This window comes from Camelus bactrianus, chromosome 6, assembly GCF_048773025.1.
Source record: "Camelus bactrianus isolate YW-2024 breed Bactrian camel chromosome 6, ASM4877302v1, whole genome shotgun sequence".
NCBI classification, from domain to species: domain Eukaryota; kingdom Metazoa; phylum Chordata; class Mammalia; order Artiodactyla; family Camelidae; genus Camelus; species Camelus bactrianus.
In genome coordinates this window covers 81,187,496-81,209,460 of record NC_133544.1, presented here as the reverse complement: position 1 = coordinate 81,209,460, position 21,965 = coordinate 81,187,496, and the positions used below count along the sequence as shown (strand labels likewise).

The 21,965-nt window shown below is 38.6% G+C and overlaps 1 protein-coding gene across 6 annotated transcripts in view; it reads left to right on the top strand.

Annotated features, from left to right (window-relative positions):
• Nucleotides 1–21,965, top strand: part of MYO5A (myosin VA) — a 173,599-nt gene that overhangs the window by 145,334 nt on the left and 6,300 nt on the right. For 3 of the 6 annotated variants that reach the window (XM_074366142.1, XM_074366144.1, XM_074366145.1), the window contains 9 exons: nucleotides 237–311; nucleotides 1,593–1,686; nucleotides 6,836–6,982; nucleotides 9,271–9,425; nucleotides 11,466–11,555; nucleotides 13,172–13,322; nucleotides 15,227–15,509; nucleotides 16,770–16,944; nucleotides 21,713–21,793. In XM_074366142.1, coding sequence (XP_074222243.1) covers nucleotides 237–311; nucleotides 1,593–1,686; nucleotides 6,836–6,982; nucleotides 9,271–9,425; nucleotides 11,466–11,555; nucleotides 13,172–13,322; nucleotides 15,227–15,509; nucleotides 16,770–16,944; nucleotides 21,713–21,793 — 1,251 coding nt within the window. Of the gene's footprint in view, nucleotides 1–236; nucleotides 312–1,592; nucleotides 1,687–5,537; nucleotides 5,662–6,835; nucleotides 6,983–9,270; nucleotides 9,426–11,465; nucleotides 11,556–13,171; nucleotides 13,323–15,226; nucleotides 15,510–16,769; nucleotides 16,945–21,712; nucleotides 21,794–21,965 lie in introns of those variants that run through there. The other 3 variants (XM_074366143.1, XM_074366141.1, XR_012507666.1) reach the window with 2 other exon arrangements.

The window sequence follows — 21,965 nt, the reverse complement described above, 5'->3', positions numbered from 1 at the left end:
CCCGCTAAATAGCCTGTTTCCAGTGAGCATGTCAGAATATGTGTGTGTATCGATAATGGGAATCATCAGTACTAGGAAAATCAGAGGGCAGTGGCCAATGACAAGTCAGAGCCTTTTGCATGTATACAGTGTCATTATTTGTGTTTTAAAATATTTAAAAATTGATGTTGCCAAGAGGTAGCATTCCCCTCCAAGACACAGAGAGAAACAAATGTCCGTTGTGCCTGTTTTTTCAGTATTTTGAGGAATTATATGCAGATGACCCTAAGAAGTATCAATCATACCGGATTTCACTTTACAAACGGATGATTGTATGTAAATTCCGAGTGTTTCTCGTTGTTGTTGTCGTCATCCTTGCTCCTTCTAGCCCTCTGTACCTGGAGAGCTCACGCTGCCCGCCCGCCCTGCCCGCCCTGCCCGCCCTTCCCCAGGAAGTCTCTTCACAAACTTTCACAAAACCTGTTTCCCCCCACAGCTGTCTTTTAGCCAGTGGTGTCACCTCTATCAGTGTCTTGCGTCCATTGTCACATTTGGTTTGTTATTAACACTAGGCTTGCAGTGTGATGGGAGCAAAATGTGATTTGAGAGAGAAAGAAAAATCCAAGAAGCACAACTGAGCACTTTGAAATGTTAGCAACTCTTCCCTTTGAATCATTGGTCTAGTGTCTAAATCAGCTCTGTCTAAACTGGAGAATGAATGGATATTTGTATTTATAAATGCTGTTTTTCTCTATAACCTGAATTACAGCCATAGATATCACTGATTCATTTCCCCTCTGAACTCCCAGGCTGCTGTTGCCCACTTCTTAATTATCAATCTTTTAACTATCCCTGTCATTTGAAAGAGTTCTTGATTAGAGAGCCAATTATCACACATTTTTCTATCCTCTACTCTTGAAAGTACTGCTTTTGTCTCTCTTTTTGCATAAAGCATTTGGAATTCTTTTCTCTACAAGCAAAATTGTATCACCTGCAAGAGTTTATGGGCTTGTCATGCCACTGCCGCTCAGTCTGCAGACCGCTCTATCCTCTTCTCTGTGGTTACTTTTCAACTTACCTTTTAAGTCCCCAAGCTTCTTAACTTTTCCTATGTTACAGGACTAGTTTTATCCTCTCCAGAGGGTGGGTCTCATAGAGACAGTGCTTCACACACATGGATCCCAGTCAAAAGACCCTACCGAAGTTCAGCCATCCTTAAAACTTCCCATACAACATTGTGTGCATTCATCAAAATTTATTTTGCCCATTCCCTCTTTAAAAGAAAGCTTTCCCCTGGAATAACAGTATATTTTATGAGCATTTAATTGTTTTGCCACATGGAGTCTCCTAGGAAAGACTCCCCAGCGAGCCTGCTATCCATCACGCTGTAAAGGAGTTGATTGCATTGTATATTTTAACATTTCGCTTTCATTGTAGCTGCATTCCCCATCTCCTGCCAGTTTTAGCTGGGTGGGGCTCCACCAATGAGCTTTTCTGTAGCTTTTATGTAAAACTAACAAACACTGTTTCTCTGATTTTGTGTCTGCCTTCCTTCTGGCATTTTAGAAGGCCTATTTTGATCTTCCTGTTATATTTCTCATTCTGATCTTTAGGATTTGATGGAACAACTTGAAAAACAAGATAAGACTGTCCGGAAACTGAAAAAACAACTGAAAGTATTTGCCAAAAAAATTGGTGAACTGGAAGGTATTTAAACTTGTTTTTATAACAATTACTGAATCTTGGCTTTGTGTTGCTGTACTAGTGGCTTCGTAGGTTTGCATGAAAATATTAGGGATGATAACAGAAATGACTTTCAGCAAGTCTGGCCCCTGTGGAGTGGAAATTTCCATTGCTAGGTGAGGGGGAAATGTTCTTTTCGTGGTAGTAATAATTTCCGAAGAAAGAGAGAATTCATTCCATAGACATCTAATGACCATCTTCTGTATGCCAGGCACTGTGCTAGGCAGGATAGCATAGAGGTTAAGAGCATGTATTTTGTAGCCAAGCTTCTTGGGTTCAAATCTTGGCTTTTCCAATATTAGTTATCTGATATTGGGCAAGTTACTGTACCTTTCTTTGCCTCAGTGTTCCCACCTGTTAAATGAGAATGATAATGGTGTATACCTGACATGGTTTTTAAGGATTAATTAAGTAATATGTGAAATGCATTTAGTATAGTTCCTGACCATAGTAAATGCTATATACAACTTAGTTATTATTACTGTTATTCTTAGTATTAGGAATTCTAAGAGGAGTAAACTAGAGTCTGTGTTCTCAAAGAACTTATCATCTGATGGAGAACAAAAAGAAATAAGTAAGAAAAAATGAATTATGATTGTAAAGAAATAAGATTTTTTTAAAAAACAACTCATGATTTGTATATGATGATGATGGGAGAACACCTTGAGAAGTAATCAGACATCAGTTGTCATTATTATATACAAACGATTCTTCTCTTGTGGATTAGTGTGTTTGTTCCTTCAGTAAGTATTGATGTGCGTGCCAGGGACATAGCAGTAAGGAGGGCTAAGGCCACATTCGAGGCTTATTCCAACAATGCTCTCATTGTTCAAAGGATTTAGAGACCCTCTGTGGAACTGCCTTCAAACCTATGCAAGCTGGTATCATTTTGACCAAAAATGATACTGTGAAGTCTGACTGCCCGTCTCTTCTCTGACTGTTTCTAAGCATAATTCTTTCTCAGCTCAGAGGGTGAAGATTGCCCATCACTGGGAATGTTCAGAAGAATCTACCCTGATTAACTGTGTGGCTTTCATTCCTCCAGCCAGCCAGGCCTGTCTTAACTGTTGCTTCTGTTTGATCTTCCCACTTCTCTTAGTCAAGTCCTGCTTGTCCTTTGAGACCAGAGTCATATGTCCCATCCTCAGGAGTAGCCTTTCCTGATCTCCCAGTCAGACCCTGCAGACACCACAACTTGGCTCCTGTCTTTTGTGGTTTTCATTGTCGTATTTTTAACAGTTTCTCTCTTTGAATTACTGGCTTCTTCAGTGTACTCTGAACTTCCTGCTTATTGGGACACCTCTTATTTCCCCCTGTTTTCACACAGACGCTAAGCATAGCGTCTGACCTTTCGTAGTCATTCCATCAGTGTTTGTTGAATGTGTGAATAAGCTTCAGAAATATTTGGAATGGCAACATGGATGTTTACTTTGAAGAGCATAATACTCCCTTGGATGTACAAATGTTGAAATATTTGTTTAGAAGTCAGATATTACTTTGCAGTTATTTTTATATCATCCTTTAGCATTATGTGATTCACATATGACATTAAAATTTTGAACTTCTAAGTCACACACATGGGTGTAATGTCTATTGGCAGAACTTTAAAAATCTTTATTCAGAGAGCCTTTGTGCACTTTAACTCTGCATTAATTATGAGATGATAATTAGATAAGAGAGTATTTGCTTGAAAGAAACTGATTTTAAGGGTATTGTCTTGTGAGATTATTTTTTAAACTTCTAATGTTTCCTTTGCCATACATGTGTAACTTTGGATAAACAGAAAAGCCACTTATTATTTTCCATTGTTACTCAGCTTTCTTTGATATGTATATTTTTACTTGATGAAATAGCCTAGAATATCTCAAGATGTTAGCAGTTTTAAGTCATTATCAATCAGAAATCAACCTCATCAGTTAAACTGTCCTGCCAGCTTTGTTCTTAAATTGTAAGTACATGTGAGAAGGCAATTCACAGATTAAGTGAAAAAGACATAGTATTCTTAAGAAAAGTTGAGTTAGATGATCCACGTCTAAAAGATGAAGTAGGTTCATGTGACTTGAGCATTTGCTGAGCACAGAATAGCTCCCCTCCCCGAGGCAAAGGGTAAAGGTGACAGCCTCTCCTGACACCTTTCTCTTCCTTGTCCTTTTTTCCCCACAGTCTGCACAGAAAGCACTGATAACCTCGCACAGCAGAGCACCTTCTAATACCTAAAAGTTTTCTTATACTTTTCTAAATATATATAATATACTTAAATTCCTCCGGTTTAAAATAGAGAGACCCTTGCTTCCTCCTATGGGCTACACTTAATTAAGGAGACATTTTTAGAAGCCATGAAGACTTTTTTTTTTTAACACCAACATACATAATTTTTAGCAGAAATAACATAGCTAAGTGGAGGGTGTTTCAAAATTTGATCTGCTTTGTGCTATATTTTAATCCAGGAGTGGGTGTGCCATCTCAATTTTCATAGACTGAGGGAATTTAGATCTAAAAGAGTTCTAGAAATCAGTTAATTACTTCACAGGAGAAGAAAGCCGAGGCCCAGAAACCATAAGGGACTTCCAGTGTTTCAGCCACTTAGGCGCCAGACAGACTAGAGCCCAAGTCTGAGGACCACTGACTTCTCTCTTTTGTGTCGTATTTTTCACAAACTCTCTCTGTAGGAATTCATTTGACCGTCTCAATTAAACCTGAGATCAAGATCTTCCCTGTACTAACGGGAGGAAAAAATTTTTTAATCTTCTAATTTCCTTTCTTTTTATAGAACAGAAAGTTTCAGGAATGTTTTTCTCTCAAGTATAAAGAATCTAGAAAATGAAATTGCTTCAGATCTTTCTAGAAGGATGTCTGTATTAGATGACCCCCAGGGTCCCTTGAGTCTGAAAACTGAGTGATATTCTGGCTTCTTTCTTTCCGAAAGGCTTTGTATTTTCCTGATACTGCATAGGGTTGACATTTTATTTAAATTAGTATATGATTTGTTCAACAAATCAAGGTTATGTTGAGCTGACATCTATATTTTATCTGTGAGTTTTGTAAAGACTCTAATCTCTGGGAAGGATTCAGAGACAGAATTTTTAATGAAAGTATGGCAAATTTTCTCTCTGACATTTTTGTATAGAACTAAAAATATCTTTGTTGGAGATTTTGCAAAAGGAAAGTGAAGCTTTCTTTTAAAACATAGTATCTCTTAAAGTAGTCACCTGAATGTTTCATAAATACTGAGGTGCACAATTTTTCACATTTTAACATCTCTAAAATTAGGATATGTCTTACAGCAGTTGACATTTGACAGTTGGGTTGTAATTTAATTGGCAATATTTTTCCTTCGTTAGTGTTACATAAAATATATCTCATAATCAGTGGCACCTTAGATATGATAAAATCAGTAGGTTTAAAACATTCATTTTGAATTACATGGAGTCAAAATATGTGCATTTATTGATAACCTTAATGTGTTGAATCTGTTTCCTCCGAGTTTCTCCTCTTGAAATTGTTTCTGTGGCTTAAGGCAACTGGTAACATAGATGGCAGGGATTTTATTATCTTGTGTTTTACATGTAGCATGTGTGCATGAGCTATGAAGGCCCCTGTGTGCTGATTCTGAGATCTTCATGGTGTTGTGTTTAAACTGACTCCAGATATAATTTATGTAACACTAAATAGTTTGAATCTCCTATCTCTTATAGAGAGGCATACATTTTATAGTTATTCCTGTGGTTCCAGACTGCGTGACACACATGAAATGCTAGATTATGGTGGATGGCCACAACCTTGATTTGTCCAATCACAGTATGATCACTCCTTAGATATCATTATGTTGATGGACGGTGGTGATGTTCTGCGCTGGTGGTCCCAGTCGGTGGTGACGCTGCGTCATAAGGTGGACGAGTGTCACCAGGCTCTCTGCCACGTAAGCAAGAGCACTGGCAGGTATTGGTATTCTCTGTGTAACCTCGTCCTGTGGAGCTGGCTTCCCAGAACTAACTCAGGAAATTGCCCAATGACAGGAGAAGCTGATAGCCTTGTATGGAGTCAGCAGTGTTCAGCTTTCTAATGCATCTGACCTGCGTTTTGTTTGTTTGCCAAAAGTCTCTGAACTCAAACTTAATCTATACCTAAATAGATTTCTTAACCGCCCTCCCCAACTTCCTGCAGATAAAAGAATTAAAAATCTGCTTACTAGCATATGTCTCCACAAACACCGTCATAATTCATGTATTCCTTTGCCTTCCTTTGCAGTTCCCATTCAGTTCTCAATTTTGAGATGAAATTGGAGGCCTTTTTTAACCCTTAGCTTAGTCCTTCTCTAACAGCTGCATTGTTAAATACTTGAAAGGTGGTTAACCAGTGGTTGTACTTTTATGGTTGCAAGCTTGTGGTAGGACTTTTAGCACTTTACTAAAAACGAACAAACCAAAAGCTGAATAATATTTAGGAAACTTATTAAAGGGAGGTTGTTTTTTCTGTCCATGATTTCTTTGGGAATGAGGAGTGACAGGAGAAAGTTGATTCTTTGCTTTATGGAGCCTTTGTGAAAAGTAGTACCTTTCACATCCCCTAGTGTGAAGAGACACTCTTCTCCCAGCTGTCTTGATGTGGTTTGAACTGATTGCTGTGATACATGTAAAGTAAATGTTCTTTTTCTTTGATGACTAGATTCGTAGAGCTAAAAGTAAAGGAGAATCTTTTATACTCTGGCTGCCTCTTTATAGAATATTGTTTTTTTCCTTCTGTGAATTAAAATCTAAATATATTTAGACATTTATGATTGATATTCATTAGTTAACTAAGAATCTAAACCACTTTGGGGACATTTAATCTTATTACAAAGTAAACCTTATTACAAAAAAAAATGCTTTTGAATCAAATAAGTTTCTTTGATGTTGATAGTAGTAGTAGTTGTCAGAGTGACATTACCATATAAACTTGCCATCTATCCACCCAATTTTACCAAAAAAAAAAAAAAAAAAAACTTAAGGGATAATTAAGTGGCAAATACAGCAAGTTTCTTTTTTTACATAGTTCACTTAAAATTATAGGAACATGGAACCCTCTTATCTTTTCTACCTGGAAAACATTTTTCTTCTTTCTGTTTCTCATGAAGTGGGCCAGATGGAGAACATATCTCCAGGACAGATCATCGATGAACCCATCCGTCCAGTCAACATTCCCAGGAAAGAAAAGGATTTCCAAGGAATGCTGGAATACAAGAAGGAAGATGAGCAAAAACTTGTTAAGAACCTGATTCTGGGCAAGTATTTTCTGCGTGAGATAAAAGGTCTTTCTGGTACATGTGTCGGTGGTGGGAAAGCTTAGTCACTCATTTATTAAATATTCAACACGGGTTTCTTTAGTTGTCATCACATACTGTGCCCATAGTGCTGCAGTAGCTTCCTGACCACATCATGCTCATCAGTCAAACAGCAGGGACACCTCTTAGGCTCCCCTGAAGCCAGGCCTTTTCAGCTCTGGTTACCTGTTAGAATAACCTGGGAAGCTTTTGAAAAGTATTGGTGTGTGTTCCCCACTGCAGACTGACTACATCAGAATGTCTAGCAGAAGGAGCCTGGCCATGTCCCTGGGTGTGTGTGTGTGTGTGCATGTGTGTGTGTTTTAATCGGTCGGGATTCTGAAGTGTAGCCACAGTTGAACATCACTACTCTGGCCATTTAAGTTCCTGAATTTCTGTTAATTCCTTACTTCCCTAGAAAGTAAGTGACTAAGTATGTCAGGAACAACAGTTTAGTGATAGGGAAGAAACAAAAGAATTAAGGAAGAGATCCCAGCAATGGAAGGAGAGGACCTGACAAAGGAAATAAGAATAGAAGAAGTATTTCAGAGCAGCATAAGGCCTTTAAGTTTAGATGTGAGCCCACTTGCTCTACAAGACATTTTAGGGGAGAGTGGGAAGTAGTCCAGGAGTGCATGCAGCCCGTAAGTTGTGAACTGGAAACGTTGCAAATCTCTCCTTTCAGCCTTTGCATAACATTCCTCCCCCAGGTGCCAGAGTGACAGCAATGTGATCAGCAGTTATCCCTGATTTAATGTTCCCAGGGTTCATGGCATTCAACTGTGTACTATATATAGGTGCAGAGGTGCTTAAGTTTCAATGTGATCTTCATTTAGCAAAAATGTTAAGGAGCTACTGGTTTTTAAGCATAGAGTTAAAACGAAGATTTATCAATTCAAGAAACATTTAGTGAGCTCCTACTATGTACTAAGCACTTTCTAGGTACTGAGTAATGAACAAAGTAAAGTCTCTATTCTCATAGAGTTTATATTCCAGTGGAGGAGGGTGGGTAGAGAAAACCAGATAAACAAATAGTGGGATGAAAAGGGTCAACACTGAAGGCAGGTGTTCTAGTTCATATAAAGTTATTAGGCTGGGCCTCTCTGATAAGGTGGCCTTTGGACAGAGACCAAAAGAAGTAACGAAGCAAGTCTTGCTGATATCTAAGGAAAGAACATTCCAGACAGAAAGTGCATATGCTTGGGGTGCGAGCATGCCTGGTGTTCAGCCAGCAGTGAGGACACCCATTTAACTGGAGCACGGTGAGCTGGGAAGGGGAACAGGGCCAGATCACACAGCTGTGGTGAGAATTTTGGATTTTATAAGTGAGTGAATTCAGAAGCTACTTAGATTTTCAGAACAAGAGTGACATGATCTGACCTGCATTTTCTTATATTCTATGACAATTCTGAACCCAGTTGTTGTGTGGAAAACTATTGGGGAGCAAGGGATGAATTAGGGAGACCAGTTTGGAAGCTCTCACTATGGTCCAGAAGACGATGGTAGCCTAGAGTAGGGTAGCTGGTAGAGAAGTGGTTGGATTCTGGATATGTTTTATGGGGAGAGCCTACAGGATTTGTTGATGGATTAGATGTGTGATATGAGAAAAGGAAAGACATCAAGGATGATGATAAGGTTTATAACCTGAGAAACTAGAAGACAGGAACTGCCATTTACTGAGATGGGACAACCCCTGGGAGAGCAGGCTCCTAGGGAATCAAGAGTTTGTTTGGGACAAACTTGTGTTGCCAAGGGAGCAGAGGGTGGGAAGGGATAGACTGGGATTTCAAAATTGTAGAATAGATAAATAAGATTATACTGTATAGCACAGGGAAATATATACAAGATCTTATGGTAGCTCACAGAGAAAAAAATGTAACAATGAATATATATATGTTCATGTATAACTGAAAAATGTGCTCTACACTGGAAAAAAAAAAGAGTTTGTTTGGGGATGGGCAGGGGTGTCAAAGGCAGTTGATACAGGAGACTGGAATTCGAAGGAGAAGTCAGGGCAGGAGATAGAAATTTGGGAGTTGTCATTTTATAGACAACTAAGATTCATATATCCCTGCATAGCTTCAAGAATTTCTCCACTTAATGAGCTATTAAAATAAGCTTTTTTTAATATGACCTATATACCCTAAATGATTGAACTCTTACATGACAACTGTGCTTTTATATCTCAAAAAGTATTCCTTATGAAGACTTTCTATGTTATATAAGACTATTTTTCCTCTTTCTTTTAGAATTGAAGCCACGTGGGGTAGCAGTCAATTTGATTCCAGGGTTACCAGCGTATATCCTGTTTATGTGCGTTCGACACGCTGACTACCTGAATGATGATCAGAAAGTAAGGTCGTTGCTAACATCAACAATTAACAGCATCAAAAAAGTATTAAAGGTCAGTTCATGTTCAACAGTAATCTCATAATGCACATTAATGATGACAGAGTCTGCACAGGGGTACTTTTCCTTCCTTACACTTGAGCACTTAGTTGCCAGTTACAGCCACTTTCCAGTCGTAACTGGTAACTGCCATTGTAGGAAACGGGCGTTCTTGGAACGTGTCTGTGTGCCTTTTTTCAAAACAGGGCTCAAGTTGAACAGTAGTCAAAATTAATTTAATATATCTGCATTTAATTGTGGAATAAATTAAGTTGCTTTATAGAAATAGTCTGCTTTGAGGTCTTACTTAGAACTAAATTAAAAATACTTAGTGAAGTTCATGTATACAGGGAATATGATGCTCTAGTTAAAATAGGTGTTAAATAAGTTCAGTACTACATAGCTCATTCATATAAAAAGAGGTCTGATAAGACATTAAAATTTCTCTTCCAGCTTTTCTTCTCATTATTCTCCAACTCACCCCATAATTTGTTTTGTTACCTAAAGTGCCTGGTTCCATGTGAGAGCAACACATGGAAGCTCAGCAGAGAGAAAGGACTTGGAAAAGGCAGCAAAATTATATAACAGAACAGAAAGCCCTACATAACCCAGTAATCACTGAGTCACATTGCATAATCGTCCTCTCAACTCTAGAGAAACAAGGAACATTATTCTTAGTTTTAACTCAGCTGTTTCTGTGAGGAGCTAAGAGAATGTGCTCCGGGTACTTTGCTGTCTGATTACCTAACTTAACGAGAGCTTTTAGGATGCGGATGAGTGAACAGTTAACATGCCTCGTGGATTCTCTCAAATCTAGGATGTCTTTTGTGAACAATTTTTTTAAATTGTGATAAAACATACACAACTAAAAATTTACTATTTAACCGTTTTTCGGTGCACAGTTTCGGCATTAAGTGCATTCATATTGGTGTGCAGCCATCACCACCATCCATCTCCACAGCTTTTTTACCTTCCCCAGGTGAAACTCTGTACCCATTAAACACACCCACCCCCCTAGCCCTTGGTTATAACTTTTGAAAAATGCTGGTTCTCAGTCCCTATTGCACAGATATTCTGTGTAGTCACATTCTACAATTACTAAAGTGGGGGAATTTCTGAAGATTTAACATTCAAAAATTGATGAATGTCTTCTGAATGTAACTCATTTAATTCTTGGTGTATTGATGCTGTATTACATTTAGATAGACTACGAGTTTTACTGCTCCTTAAGTCAACTCCTACAAAAGGCCACAAAACCAGATCATGAAGTTTTTTCCTTCTCATTTTAATTACAAGAAGGCATTTATCTAACTTGACTAATAATTGTACCAAATTGTTTAAAGATTAAAAAGGAGTAAGTTCTAGAACATAACACCCTTTTGATACCATTTAAAGTGGGTGTACATTTGTTTCACATCCCTGTTTTGAACTGAAGTGTGTTTGTCTTGCATCCCTGTTTTGATTTAGCAGAGGTTGTTTGACATGTGGCCCAGTCCTGAAGAAGAGCAAGCTCTCCACTGCTCTGCACATGACTTCCTCCACCCCGTTTCTCATTTGCTGCTCAGAATTGTGTCTTATCATCGAGAAGATTTTTAACCTAATCTGGGTTTCAGTGCTTCACAAATATTTGTGATTCCCTTTTGTGCTTTTAGTCCTTTCTGATTCCCTTCAGTAACCCTCCCCTCTGAAGTGAGTTTAGGTAAACTGTGGCTTAGTGAATTGTCTTCTGCTTAAAGGGACTGCTAAGCTAATATCTGAATGAATGGGCATCATTTTCTAACGGCAAGAAAACGGATGCTAAGCAAAGTAACAACCAACCAGTGAACCCAGTGGTTGAAATTCTTTAGCAGTGATGTAAGGCTTTACAGCTGCAATGTGATTTATTTTTATAATTGTCGGCGCCCGGCTAGCTCAGTCGGTAGAGCATGAGACTCTTATTTTTATAATTGTTGTTAATGGTAAGTGAAGGAAATGGGCCTTCTGGTATCTGTTCAGTTTTTTTCAGGCTGTTATTTCCCTAAAGAAAGAGCTAATTTAGGCTTATTCTCTCTTTCAGAAAAGAGGTGATGATTTTGAAACTGTCTCCTTCTGGCTCTCTAACACATGCCGATTTTTGCACTGTTTGAAGCAGTACAGCGGAGAAGAGGTGAGAAAACCTTGACTATAAAACCATCATGCTGTACTTTCCCTGACCTTTTAAGGAAGAGCCTTAAAGCAGAAAATGTTTAACCATTTGTTAATTTAGAAACCTGAATTCAGAGGTGACTTGGAAGTTCATAGCTTTGTTTGATGTGTATTATTTACAAAACAGTGACGTGGGGAATGACGTAGTTTCTTCCCTCCAGGAGTTTTTATTATGAGAAAGCATAGCAGAAATAAAATGAGCACTGATCAGTGAATAGTTACCAGCACTGAAACTTTTTTTAAAGATGTGAAAGCGGGCTTTTCAAGGACTAATATAGGAATATTGAGCTATTTAAAGAAATTAGTCAATTTTGGCTTGCCATAATACATTAAAGGTGATGAAGGCATGTCTCTTTAGATTGGTCCAAAAATCTGTTTTGCCTTTGCATGCAGTGATGAGCTCATCAGTTGGTGTGTTCATCAGTTGCTTTCAAAACTATGTAATTTATTAGGACTTACTATTTATTAAGGACTGCTTCATATATATCAGACAGCATTTGCTACACATTATGTTATTTAATACTTATAACATCTCTATAAGGTAGGAGTTATAACCCAGCTTTACAGGTGAGGAAACTGAAGCTCAATTAGGTTCATCCCTTTGCCCAAGTCCTCTCAGCCGTAAGGAGCTGACCTGGGATTCTGGGTCTACCCACCTCTGAGAGCCTGTGCCCCTGACCACTGCTCTCCGTGCCCCCCCCCCATCCTTTGCCTGGAGGGCAGGCAGAGAAGCTGAGCAGTAGCACTTTCTGAGCACCTGGAGACTAGGAGCAGAGGACTGTCTGGCAGATGATGGGAAATACAAATGTGAGCAAGACATGGTCCCTGAGCAGGTGGGACTGACAGACCAGAATCCCCCGGAGGGCCTGTTAACTGTCCTGTCAGTCACACTTCTAGACCATGTTGTTAAGTAGGTTGCAGGGAGGCAGATGCTTGACTGTGGGCAGAATCCATCAAGTAGGTAATTGTTCTTGTCGGGCAGTCCCTGACCAGAGTACCTGCTTAGACAGCTGACTTTCCATTTTAACAAGTACTGCCAAAAGATTCCATTCTAAGCTTGAACCGAGAATCATGTGTGGATACCATGAAATATAATACAGGGAAATTTTTTATTTATTCACCAGTCTCTGTAGAAATTGATCAGTTTTGTTTTAAGAAGATTATGTGTGCCTTTCAGGTGCAGTATTTATAAATGGACTATATATAGTAAACTGAAGTTAAGAGATTAGTACTTTAGATAATTTAGTGTTTGGCAGTGAACCAGCTGTTTCTTTATAGGTGAAAACACTCTTTAATTTTTTTTCAAATTAAGTTCCCCCATCTTGTTTTGTTGACACTGCGAGTGAAAAGGCTTAAATGCTAGACTGCCAAGTTTAGATATTATTCAAATGCTATTGAGAAGCAGAAGGGAGGACATGATGGAAACACATACACAGAATTTGAGAATGATTATCCTGGCACTTATGTGTAGCATGGATGGAAGCTCTTTGGAGAAAGGAAAAAAGAGCATGTGGATGCTGCTCAAAGTAGGAGACATTTTATTTCGTGTGTATCATTAACTCTGCATTGTGGCTCCAGGGCTTTATGAAACACAACACGTCTCGCCAGAATGAACACTGCCTCACCAATTTTGACCTGGCTGAGTACCGGCAGGTGCTAAGTGACTTGGCCATTCAGATCTACCAGCAGCTCGTGCGGGTGTTAGAGAACATCCTTCAGCCAATGATCGGTAAGGCCAGGGCATTGCTGACGTCGGGGTCTGTCCATCTCAATGCCCACCAGTAGATGACCACCAGTGGCATGTGTTTCAGAGCATGTGTTCATATGGAGAACATAAGGCAGTAGGACTCAGTCCCAAAATTAGCTGAGGAATCCCAGAATCCCAGCCATGAGTAAGTGGGCTCCATCAAAATCACTGCCTCCACATGATAGAGATGGCAATGTCTAGTTTTCCTCCCTAGTGTGTAACTTCTCTCCCTTAAGATGGGGTTATACTTTGTACCCAGCAGTAGACCTCATACCTCGTCCAGTTCTCAAAATCACGTTAAACTTTGGTCCAGAGCACTACTACACGGAGCTTCCTGGGGACTCATCTAAAACTAAGGAGGCTGGAAAGGGTTTGCACTTTGCCTGATAGGGTACAGTAACAGGGCTGGGAAGGTACCATGGCAACAAGAACAGGTCTCAGATGCTCCATGCTGAGGTGTGCATCTCATGGCCCCTGTGGAGTTGTTAAAGGCAGTGTGGTTTTAAGTAGCAGTTTCTCATTGGATGAACAACTGAGGGTGTGTGTGTGGGTGTGTTTCTACATGTGTCATTCCATGTTCCTTTCTTTATATGTGTGCACTCAGTCTGCTTGTGTATTTTTGTATCATGCTACCTATATTCCTTTGGAATGTGTAGCAGGTGTGAAATAGGAATTAGGAGGCATGTGCATATTGCCGGCTGTTAATTTTGAATGCATTGAATTTTTTTTTTAATTTTAAATTACCAAACTATGTTATCTTCAGGCAAAGTATCAACAGCCTCTTAAGGCTACTCCCAGCTACCCTTTCTTCCTCATCCATGTGTTTTCCACATTTCATTTCACCTCTGTGGGCTCCTGGTATTCCATTTACACTGCAGGCCCACAGTTAACCAACTAGAAACTTAGAAGGTTGCGGAAGCCATGGGAGATGGCAATGATTTCTTCAGTTGTCCCCTGAAAGGTCATGAATTTAAAGCAACCTAGGTCAGCTAAAATGCAAGAGGTAGCACAGATGCAGAGAAGGTCAGCTTCAGCCAATTCTTTCCTACTTTTGCCTGGTTTTATTGGCTAAATGAGAAATTTACCTTTAGGTGTCACACTTTAAACCACTAGCCCCACCTCCCAGCGATTTTATGGTGACAAATGTTTTGAGTCAGTGTGAGGGTCTGTGGAAGTTGTCTTTAGCTCTAGGACATGTAACAGTGAATCGAGAACGGCCCCTGCTCTCAGGGGGCTCCCAGTCCATGGGGTAGGCATTCCAGAACCGTCCTTTGGGAGGCATAAGCCAGATGCTAGGAGAGCACAGTGGAGGGAGCAGCGTGCCCCAGATGCGGGGTCCAAGTCCTGGGAGAATAAGGGCAGCCCGAGGTCTCCCTGCTGTTCTGGGAAGCTCAGGGCAAGGAAGGGCCCAGCTCTCCAGCCCCACAGCCCTCTCCCCAGTTTTCTCCAAGAGCACCTCATGTTCTCCTGCCTTTCTTGCTACCTAATTTGTTTGCCTCTGGGGCTCAGACATTACTGGAGAATGCTTATCTTCTCCCTGACTGCTCCGTGCCTCTCTCTCAAAAGCCCTTCCTAGATACCACACATGTGTGCTATTACAAGACTGCTGCTTCATATTTTAGAAAATAGGCCATTAAGATTTGCTAATTCGATGGTAATTTTTTGCATTTAAGAATTATTCTTTTGTTAAAGTTTAAAATCTAGGAACCCTTTTATTTGAAATTCCTTTTCCCTCTATTTTGATGCTCAAATCATTTTCCTAAAGTTGAATGTGTGTGTGTGTCTGAGTCTGTGTCTGTGTGTGTATCTGTGTGTGTGTGTGTGTGCACGTGTGCGTGTGTGCATTTCCTTCCAAATCTTTTCTGACAGTTGAACTTCTCCTGCAGTGTCTGGCATGCTGGAGCATGAAACCATTCAGGGCGTGTCTGGGGTGAAGCCCACAGGACTAAGAAAGCGAACCTCTAGCATTGCTGACGAGGGCACCTACACACTGGACTCCATCCTGCGGCAGCTCAACTCCTTCCACTCGGTCATGTGTCAGCATGGCATGGACCCCGAGCTGATCAAGCAGGTGGTCAAGCAGATGTTCTACATCGTGGGGGCCATCACCCTGAACAACCTGCTCCTGCGGAAGGACATGTGCTCCTGGAGTAAAGGCATGCAGATCAGGTGAGTGAACACCAACACCTGCTTGGCCTCTTTATGCTGGCCAACTGCCCGCCAGGCGTGGAGAGTCCATGGCTTGTGTGGGGTCAGTGCACCTAAGGGCTGCCACCCCTGGCCGAGCAGCAAGGGAAGAGGACCAGATATGGAGCCACTTCCTCTTGACTGGCTGTGATTTGTGATTGCTCCTGGCTGTGCCTTTCAACTTGCTGCTTGTTAGGAACCCAGCTCCAAGTGAAGCTAACTCATTTGAGGGAGTAGAGATGGTGAAAATCACATAAAGATGACATAGCTGCTTCTCTCCTTTTGTGTGTGTTTTAATTGTACAATAACAAAATATCAAACTGTAATGAAGTTTTTTTTTCTTTTTTTGGGGGGGGTGGGAGGTAATTTGTTTAATTTATTTATTTATTTTTAGAGGAGGTACTGGGGATTGAACCCAGGACCTCGTGCATGCAAAGCATGCACTCTACTACTTGAGCTATACCCTCCCCCCGGAACTATAATGAAGATTTCTAATGTTTGATTGCACGTAATAAATTTATTTTGACAGAATATCTTTTTGCACCTATGGCCATAAGAACACGTCCACTAGATCTTTTACTAATGCTTGAAATATGCCCCTCTCTATTTTAAGAAAAGATGTGCTCAATTTTTTGTCCAGCTACTCCTCAGCATAACCTTACTAGCATGATAGAATTTTCTTTGCAAATAATTTATTTTAAAACAGCTAGAAAAATCACCAAGAGGGAAAAAGTATCTCTCCTACAAAAGCCTGTAGTTACTCAGTCTCAGAAAACCTTGGCATTCTCTTCAAATTTTCCATTCTGACTCACATCCATTGTAGATAGTGTTAAGAGGATAATGCCTCCCACTCAGGCCGTAGAATTTATTTCTCTGCAAGCTCTGTTTATACCTGTGAATCACCCCTTTGCCTGATTACTATGTCCTGACTGTGGGTCCATTTACCTCACTCTTGTTTGAGAACAACTGTCACTTGCTTGACCACCTTTTGAAACCTTAGCATCTGTGTAGTTTCTGTGTCTCTCTCCATATTTGGGGTCTTGGTCTCTTCCCACGGCCCTCACATGCCCTTCTTGCCTCTCATCCCTAAGGTTCTTCAGGCCCCTGCCTCCATCACCCAGGCTCTTCCCCAAAGAAGGCCAGAGCGCAGGGTCTTTGTGAGAATCTTGCTATTCAGTCCAGGAGCTTGTAGTTTGATGACATTCAGTAAATTTGCACTCACCCCCCTTCTTTTTGGCATAGGTACAATGTCAGTCAGCTAGAAGAGTGGCTGCGTGACAAGAATCTGATGAACAGTGGAGCTAAGGAAACCCTGGAACCTCTCATTCAGGCTGCTCAGCTTTTGCAAGTGAAAAAGAAAACAGATGATGATGCAGAAGCCATTTGTTCCATGTGCAATGCTCTAACTACTGCCCAGGTAAAGCACCTTTCCCTCTTCTGGAATGACTTAACATTCATCACAGGTGATTTTTAGGGAACTAAAGAAGGCATCTAGCTATTGCCCTTGTCTCTGAGCTGACTTCATGCGTGTCAGAGATACACTACAGATCTTGAAGAAAGATTTTACCAGAAAGTAGATTTCAGTATTAGTTCACAGTCATCCACAGTTAACATTCATTAAATAGTTATCCATGCTTTCCAGCATCCTGTGTAATGTTCCAGACACTAAGATAAAACCACTACAAAACAGACCCTGTTTCACAGGGTGTACATTCTATGCATTCTGTGGAGCTTGTACTCCATAAGAGAATTTTCCGTATTAGTTGAGAATTGAATGATTCTTTAGACTTTTCTACTTTAAGAAAGATAATTCTTTAAAAAAAAAAATGAAATATAGTTGATGTATAATATGATGTTAATTTTGGATATATTGCACAGTGATTTGACATTTGAGTACATTGTGAAATGATAACCACAGTAAGTCTAGCAACCATCTGTCCCCATACAGTTATTGCAGTATTATTAACTGTATTCCTTATGTTGTAGACATATGCCCATGCTTCATTTATTTTATAACTGAAGTTTGTACCTCCTAATCCCCTTCACCTGCTTCACACACTTCATGCCCCTCCCCTCTAGCAACCACCCATTTGTTCTCTGTATCTGTGAGTCTGTTGTCATTTTTTTTTGTTTCTTTCTTTGTTTTGTTTTTTGGATTCCACACATAAGTGAGATATTGCAGTATTTATCTTTGTATGACATTTCACTTAGCATATTGTCTGCAAGGCCCATTCATGTTGCAAATGGCAGGATTTCATTCCTTTTTGTGGCTAAGTAATATTCCTCTGTGTGTGCGTGTGCGCACATGCACGCATGCACACACACACGTACCAATCTTCTTTATCCATTTATCTATCAGTAGACACTTAGATTGCTTCCATATCTGGGCCTTTTGTAAATAATGCTTTAATGAACAGAAGGGTGCATATATCTTTTCAAATTAGTGTTTTTGTTTTCCATACTGGTTGCGCCAATTTACAATCCCACTAACAGTATACGAGGGGCTCCCTTTTCACCAAATCTTCACCAACACTTACTGTTTGTTGTCTTTTTGATGATAGCCATTCTGACCAGTGTGAAGTGATACCTCATTATGGTTTTGACTTGGATTTTTCTGGTCGTTAGTGATGCTGAGCCATGAAAAATGTGCCTGTTGGCCATCTGTATGTCTTCTTTGGAAAAATGTCTTTTCAGGTCCTCCGCCCATTTTTTAATCAAGTCATTTGTTTTTATGATTTGAGTTGTAAGAGTTCTTTGTATATTTTAGATATTGACCCCTTATTAGATATATCGCTTGCAAATATGTTGTTCCATTTCATTTTGTTGATAATTTCTTTCACTGGGCAAAAGCTTTTTAGTTTGATGTGGTTCTATTTGTTTATTTTTGCTTTTGCTTCCCTTGCCTGAGGAGATAGATCCAAAAAAATATTGCTAAGACCAATGTCAAGAATGTACTGCCTGTGTTTTCTTTTAAGAGATTAAGGTCTTACATTTAAGTCTTTAATCCATTTTGAGTTTATTTTTCTAAGTGGTGTGAGAAAATAGTTTGATTCTTTTGCATGTAGCTGTCCAGTTTTTGCAATACCATTTGTTGAAGAGACTGTCTTTTCCATGTTGTATATTCTTGCCTCATTATTGTAGATTAATTGACCATGAAAGAGTCTTTTTTTTCTGGGCTGTCTTTTCTATTCCATTGATCTATGTGTCAGGTTTTGTGCAAGTACCATACTGTTTTGATTACTGTAGCTTTGTACTATAGTTTGAAATCAGGGCGTATGATACCTCTAACTTCGTACTTCTTTCTCAAAATTGCTTTGGCTAATGAGTGTCTTTTGGGTTTCCATACAAATTTTAGAATTATTTGTTTTGTTCTGTGAAGAATGCCTTTGGTATTCTGATAGAGATTGCATTGAATATGGTAATTGCCTTGGGTAGTATGTTTATTTTAACCATATTAATTCTTCCAATTTATGAGCCTGATATCTTTCATCTTGTTTGTATCATCTTCAGTTTCTTTGATCAGTGTCTCTTCCAAATACAGGTCTTTCACTTCTTTGGTTAGAGTTATTTCTAGGTATTTTATTCTTTTTGACACAGTTGTAAATGGGATTATGTTCGTAATTTCTCTGATAGTTTATTATTAATGTATAGAAATACACCAGTGGTCTGTATATTAATTTTTTATCCTGCAACTTTGCTGAATTCCTTTATTAGTTCTAATAGTCTTTTGGTGGCATCTTAAGGATTTCTGTGTATAGTATTGTGTCATCTGCAGACAGTGAGTTTTACTTCTTCCTTTTTGATTTGGATTCTTCTCACTTTTTTTTTCTTGTCTAATCTCTGCGGCTAATATTTTCAATATCATTTTGAATAAAAGTGGCAAGAGTGGGCATCCTTGTCTTGTTTCTAATCTTAGAGGAAATGCTTTCAGCTTTTCATTGTTGATTATGATGTTGTCTGTGGGTTTGTCATATAAGGCCTTTACTATGTTGAGGTATATTCCCTCTGTACGCATTTTGTTGAGAGTTTTTATCATAAATGGATATTGAATTTTCTCAAAAACTTTTCTACATCTATTGAGATGATCATACGATTTTTATTCTTCACTTTGTTAATGTGGTGTATCATACTGATTGATTTGTGAATGGTTAAACATACTTGGATCCCTGGGATAAATCTCTCGTGATTATGGTGTGTGATCCTTTTAATGTACAATTGAATTCAGTTTGCAGATATTTTGTTGAGGATTTCTGCAACTATGTTCATCAGTGATGTTGGCCTGTACTCTTTTTTGTGGTGACTTTGTCTGGTTTTGGTATCAGGAAGATGCTGGGCTTGTTGAATGAGTTTGGAAGTGTTCCTTCCTCTTCAATTCTTTTGGAACAGATTGAGGAGATAGATTTAGGTGTTAACTCTTACGTTTGGTAGAAATAATCTGTGAAGCCATCTAATCCTAAATTTTTGTTTGTTGGTAGTTTTTTGATTACTGATTTAATTTAATTACTGGTAATTGGTCTGCTCCTATTTTCTATTTCTTCCTGATTCAGTCTTGACAGATTGTACAGTTCTAGGAATTTGTCCATTTCTTCCTGGTTGTCCATTTTGTTGGTATATAATTATTCATAGTAATCTCATGGTTTTTTTGTGTAGTGTCAGTTGTAACATCTCTTTCATTTCTGATTTTGTTTATTTAGGCCCTTTCTCTTTTTGTCTTGAGTCTCACTAATAGTTCATCAATTTTGTTTATCTTTTCAAAGGATCATCTCTTACTTTCATTGACTTGTTTCAGGTTTTGGGTTTTGGTTTTTTTTTTTTTTTTTTTTTTTTTTTTTGTAGTCTCTATTTCATTTATTTCCACTCTGATCTTTTTTTTTCCCTCCTAGTAACATTGGATTTTGTTTGTTCTTTCTCTGGTTCCTTTAGGTAAAAGGTTTAATTGTTTATTTGAAATTTTTCTTGTTTTCCAAAGTAGGCTTGTATTGCTACAAACTTCCCTCTTAGAACTGCTTTTGCTGTATTCCATAGATCTTGATCAATGTGTTTCCATTTTTATTTGTCTTTGGGTATTTTTTAAATCTTTCTTTGATTTGACTCATTGGTTGTTCAGTGGCATATTTTTTAGCCTCCACATGTTTGTGTTTTTTCAAGTTTTTTTTCTTATAGTTTACTTCTAGTCTTACAGCATTGTGACTGGAAAAGGTGCTTGATATGATTTCAGTCTTCTTAAATTTATTGAGACTTGCTTTGTGGCATAACATGTGACCTATCCTGGAGAATTTCCCATGTGCATTTGAAAATAATATATATTCTGCTGAATTTGAATGGAATGTTTTATATATATGTGTGTGTGTGTGTGTAGTGTATGTATATGTGTGTGTATTCCACCATTTGATCTAATGTGTCATTTAAGGCCAGTGTTTCCTTATTGGTTTTCTGTTTGGATGATCTGCCCATTAGTGTAAATAGGGTGTTAAAGTCTCCTACTTTTATTGTGTAACTGTCAGTTTCTGCCTTTATGTCTGTTAATATTTGCTTTATGTATTCATGTGATCCTATGTTGAGTGTATATGTATTTATAATTGTTATATCTTCTTGCTGAGTTGATCCCTTTGTCATTATGTAATGTCTTTTTTGTCTCTTGTTACAGTCTTTGTTTTAAAGTCTATTTTGATAAAGTCTTACTGATATAGGTATTATATATCTTACTGATATGTTTGCTACCCCAGCTTTTTTTTAATTTGCATGGAATACAAGGCATATGCATAAACATGCCCACTTTCCTTTTGCCCAGTTAGTTCTGTGCTGACTCTTGGATTTTTTAATGTTCATCACTTATCTCAAAACATAGAAATCTTACATAGATCATACACAGAATATGTATAGAAAGTGACTAGCTGAATACTCAGCTGTTGCCACTTTGAGAGGGTAGGAGTGGGGGTACTGTCACTTTTCATGCTTTTTCAAATTTATACTGCTTCTTAAAATGTATATTACATTAATACATTCTTATTGTAAAAATTTGAATAATAAAGGTAAATGGCCTTCAGACCAGCTCCCTCTCCTCTCTTGCCCTAACCAAGCCCTGAGTAGAACTGTATGCGGAGATCCTTTTAGTTTTCCAGATTATAGTACCCAGCATATATTTGATAATATGCTAAAAACTTTCATCATGTTATTTCTCACAGATTGTCAAAGTGTTGAATTTGTATACTCCAGTTAATGAATTTGAAGAAAGAGTCTCTGTATCATTTATTCGTACTATACAGGTAAGGTCCCCCGGGCATATAATTTTATCTTGTTTTTATAGAGTATTAACTTTTTTGATAACACCTTATTGGAAAAATGAAGTGATTTTAAAACAAATGTAAACATTTTCATTAGTTGGTAATTCTTTGGTAGAATTTTGGCAAAAAAAAAAACTTTATAGATTCATAAAAT